We start from the raw sequence: 5091 nt of genomic DNA on the forward strand, positions 1-5091 counted from the left end.
CACCTCTCGCGTCACTTAATCCAATTTTCAATTTCTCTCTCAAATAATCCGATCACAATTCTCGCTTCATATCGCCGCAAGATTCTCAAAATCACTTTTTTACAAACGCCACCGCGATTCTAAAAAACAGTCCACAAAATCACAAGCCGAATAGTTCCTAGCTCCTTAATAACAACGCACCCTGAATCCCCATCAAACTACATATAAAAAAAACCACTTATTTAAGACTAAAAAAGCACTTAAAATAAAAGCCCGGTTAAAAATAAGATTCTACACCAACAATTTATCAACAAACTAAACTCAAAGTTCTTAAAAATCCAAAATCATACTAAAATTAAATAACGCAACAAAAAACTTCTCAGATCAGATCTTTGAATTATTCCAAAGTAACATCCTTAACAGTTTACAACAACAAAAGATTACAATAATGCAGTTTCTTTTAAGAAAGATGAAGAGACATAAAAAAAAAACCAGATCCAGAAAACCGGATCAACCGGTATAAATATGAACACGAAGAGCCAAGATGATAACAGCATACAGCCCAAAGAAAATAAGCGTATGAATGAAAATAGCTTTCCCGTTTGTCTTCATTCCACCGAATTCCAGCTGTTTTCCGTTTCCCGGAAAGGAGAACAGCAGCCCAGGTTGAAGAAAGACGAACAGAACCACTCCGATGACAACTGGTGCCCAATCAGACATTTTTGGTTTTTTTTTTGGTGAAAAATGTAAAGTAGATCTTTTGAGGTTTTGGTGGAGAAAGTGTAAAGGTTGAAGCTTTAAGGAAATGGGTGAGGAAAGAGGGTTGTTGGAAAGTGGTGTTTTGAATTTTGGAACAATTTGGGAGCACAAGAAAAAGTGTGGCAGAGGGGAGTGATGTGGTTTTTTGGGACGGTGGGGTTTGGTTGTGTGTGGATGGTACTAGGATATGATTTGGTGGTGCTTGCGTTAGGATTAAGTGGTTGAGATTCTTGGGTGATGGGTTTTGATTTAGTGGGGCCATACCAAAATAATTTGAATTTTTTACTGTCCTGCCATCTTTTTAGAAACTAATACCCATTATACCATACTTTTTAAACTTTTTCCCAATATGCCATGTTTTCAAAAAAAAAAAAACTGTTTTATAGAGCATCCGCCCTTTGAATGGGGGAGCCTCTCTTTTTTTAGGAACATCCGCCCTTTGAATGGGCGGAGCAGTGTGTCGTATTTTTTTTTTTTATAAATTTTAATTAAATTAAAAACAAATTTAAATAATATAATAAATATTATAATTAATAATAAACCAATAATATATATGAAAAATATTATAATAAAATATAATTTTAATTTCACATGTTTATAAAAATTTGTATTATTTAATTAAATTATTTTATTATATATTAATCATATTATTATTAATTATAAATTTTAAATACTGGTATATCACTGCAATTATCAGTACCGCTACTGCAATGGGCGGAGTTTTTAAATATTTTATTATTTAATTTCAGATCCGCCACTGTAATGGGCGGAGCTTTTAAATATTTTATTTTTTAATTTCAGATCCGCCACTGCAATGGGCGGAGCTTTTAAATATTTTATTTTTTAATTTCAGATCCGCCACTGCAATGGGCGGAGCTTTTGATTATTGTATTATTTTATTTCAGATCCGCCACTACAATGGGCAGAGTTTTTGATTATTTTATTATTTTATATTTCAACCTTGTCCTTATAAATAACACTGTCTTCATGAGCTGGTGCTCACAACACTCACCACTGCAACAATGTTACCAACGTTTCCCATGATGAAAAGAGATGCACATGTTATATTTTCGGCAGTAAAGCCTCCGATGAAGATCACACTTTGGAACACACAGACCTTTGAGCATCTTCAGAGGCACTTGCTCCGCTGGTTAGATGAGCACATCGTTGAGGGTGAAAAGATTAGGAAAATTGAAAGGTCAGTTAAAGTGTCTGGCCCAAATGGAGTAACTCGTTCTTGGAGACCCGTGGTAAATGATGCTTGTGTCCTCATGATGATGCTAGGACCAGATGATATTGTGTTGACGGTGGTAATCTCCTAGATATGTTGATGTGTTTGGTAATTATGTTGGTTTAGATCAACTAATGTTGTTGAATTTGAATGTTGATGTTGAGTGTTTTTATCTATTTTAATATATGTTATATGTGTTGTCGTAATTGTAATGTTATTTATTTTAAATGCGAAAGATCTGTGTTGTCGTAATTGTAATGTTATTTATGTTAAATGCGAAAGATCTGTGTTGTCGTAATTGTAATGTTATTTATGTTAAATACGAAAGACGACACTTTATTAATAATGGTGCATAAAATTTAACAACAAAATAAAACACTATGCATTACTGGTTCCAACATTTGGACAATTCGTTCGGTTGTGACCAGGAAGACGACACAACGCACATTTTCTCTCTAACTTATCATAGTTGTCCATTTCTGTTCTAATACGTGAGCTCACCGGACGACCTTTCTTGTTCCTCCGCATCAATGGGTTGTGACAAATTTGATCTCCTTCAAAGGAGGGCCAATACTCATCTAATGGTAGTACTGGAAAACTTGTGCTGTAAACACCGAATAAGTTTGAGACTCTGTAAACGTCGGACAGTAGAGCATAGGCGTCTTGGCGCACCACAGAACATGCAGCAATAACGTGTGAACAAGGAACACGGTAAGCTTGATACTTTCGACAATCACACCAAAGATCTCTTAGGTTTACCTTGTAATCTCCCATAGGATTTCCTTCACCATGGTCCATTGTCTCCTTCACACTGAAAGTGTTATGGTTATAGTCAAATATTCTTACATGATGCGTGCTGGATTTTGCCGTTTCTTCTTTCATCACCTTCATGCAACTTTCTGTAAATGTTTGTCCAGAACTCAATACTGCACTCCACTTAGCACCCCTTTCAGCAAAAAGTGTTCCCATCCTATAGTATGTTGCACGCACCAATGCCGTAATAGGTAGATTACGTGTCCCTTTGAATACCGAGTTCATCGATTCGACCAGGTTTGTTGTCATGTGACCCCAACGCCGACCTTCATCAAATGCCCTCGTCCACTTTTCCAATGGAATATTGTCTAGCCATCTCAAAGCATCACCATTAGCCATACCAATTTCATTTCGGTAGTAGTGGAATGTTGGTTGGTTCAAAGCGTACCCTGATAATTACAAAAAAATGAGTTACTAACATATACATATAATTTACCAAATATAATAATAGGAAATTTATACTTACCCATATTGATAACTTTTTTTCGGAGGTTACGGTCTTTGATCTCCCTCATGAAATTTTGTGCGATATGTCTGATACAATAGACATGTACAGATGGAGGCTCATGCCAACCATTCTCTGGATTATTGTAAGCACTTTCAATTGATGCATGCCTGTCTGAAATCAAACACAAGCCAGGCTGAGGGGCTACATGCATTCTCAAGTTCTTTAGAAAGAAACCCCAACCATCTGCGGTCTCCCCCTCCACAAGGGCAAAAGCAACTGGAAAGATATTACTATTTCCATCTTGAGCTACTGCCATTAGTAGGGTACCTTTGTACTTACCATATAACCAGGTACCATCAACCTGAAGTATAGGTTTGCAATATGCAAACCCTCTAATGCTTGGTTGGAATGCCCAGAAAAGTCGATGAAAAATTTGTTTTCCATTGACAGCAGTTCCGTCATCTGTATATACGGGAAGTGTTTGCATTTCTACCACTGTACCAGGAACAAATTTCTTGAGAGCTAACAAGTAGTGTGGCAGCTCATTGTATGAGTTCTCCCAGTTACCGTATACCTGTTCGATAGCCTTATTCCTTGCAATCCATGTTTTCTTGTACGACGGAGTAAATTTGAATTCAGACACAATCTCACTAATACAGACGCTCACCTTAGTTGAAGGGTCCTTATCAACAAGGGGCATTAAATGTTGACACATTATCTGAGAGCTAAGTTGCCTATGATCTTGATTGAACATAGTTGTTGAACAACTATGTAGTGGGTTCATAATGCCTATCTCCCATAGGTCGCTCCTCTTTCGAAAGGACGCCAAAAGTCGAAACTTGCATGTAGCGTTTCTACAACATATTTCATATCTTTTTTTGTCAGAAAAATTCACCTTGAAATCAATACATTGTTTCATATGATATTTTGAGATGGCACGAACACATTCGGCTTTTGTTTTAAACTGGTTACCCACAACTATCTCACCCTCCATCGGAAGACGGGGACCCCGTGGCCATGCAAACGAAGTTTGGTCTTCAGTTAGTTGCAATGTTGTAAGGTGGGGCGGTGGACAATACACATTTTCAACTGGAATTTGTTGCTCCTCTTCATTGATTGCATCTGTTTCGAACAAAGTGGTAAATAAATCATCAACTTGTGCTTCAGTTTCTTCATCATCGTCTTCTTCAACATTTTCATTAGGAATTATTGCTGCATTTTCTTGTTCAACGCTCTGAAATTTTATGTAGAGATCAATGTAATCAAAGCCAGTAATTTCATGGTTCGCAAACATTGTTTCGACATCATCATCGTCTCGGACCTTCAGAGGAACAAATTTCACATTATCATTACCGAAGAAAATTACATTTCGATAAATAATTTGTGAAATCGAACCAGCTTGCAACTTTGATTCCAACCTACTTCGCAGGTAATCAAAATTAGGATTTCTGCTTATCTTCAAACGACAAATTTCTGTGTTTTCAAAAACAATCCCAACAGCATCAGATGACTGAATTTCTCCTTTGTAGTGAGCATTCACAATATATTGTATAGGCATAATTTTATGTGAAAAATTTAGATGCAAGAGTGTGGACAATATAGAAGCAAGAGTGTGGATAATATACATGCAAGAGTGTGATAAATAATGGTTGAACTATTTTTAATACCAGACTTTAATTCTCGTTGGCTGAATAAATGCAATTAACACACATCCGCCCAATGGATCTGCGGATGTCAGGAAAAAGATACACATCCGCCCAATGAATCTGCGGAAGTCAACAAAATTAAATGGGGTCCGCCCATTCCAGATGCGGACATCATTAATTGGTCAGACAAATTTATACAAGTCCGCCCATTCCAG

The 5091-nt window shown here is 36.8% G+C and overlaps 1 protein-coding gene across 1 annotated transcript; it reads right to left on the bottom strand.

The window, feature by feature from the left end:
• Window positions 1-2347: 2347 nt before the first annotated feature.
• Window positions 2348-4788, bottom strand: LOC131631584 (uncharacterized). Its single transcript, XM_058902375.1, has 2 exons — window positions 3249-4788; window positions 2348-3171 (listed from the first exon to the last, which is right to left on the bottom strand). Exons 1-2 carry the CDS (start codon window positions 4786-4788, stop codon window positions 2348-2350), a joined length of 2364 nt encoding a protein of 787 aa, XP_058758358.1.
• Window positions 4789-5091: the final 303 nt, after the last annotated feature.

Source organism: Vicia villosa, unplaced genomic scaffold (genome assembly GCF_029867415.1).
Source record: "Vicia villosa cultivar HV-30 ecotype Madison, WI unplaced genomic scaffold, Vvil1.0 ctg.000844F_1_1, whole genome shotgun sequence".
Lineage (NCBI taxonomy): Eukaryota > Viridiplantae > Streptophyta > Magnoliopsida > Fabales > Fabaceae > Vicia > Vicia villosa.

Coding starts and splice junctions, on each gene's coding strand:
- LOC131631584 (XM_058902375.1), bottom strand. CDS start 4,788: ATGCCTATACAATATATTGTGAATGCTCACTACAAAGGAGAAATTCAG. Junction 3,172..3,248: donor AAAAAAAGTTATCAATATGG/GTAAGTATAAAT, acceptor TGTAATTATCAG/GGTACGCTTTGAACCAACCA.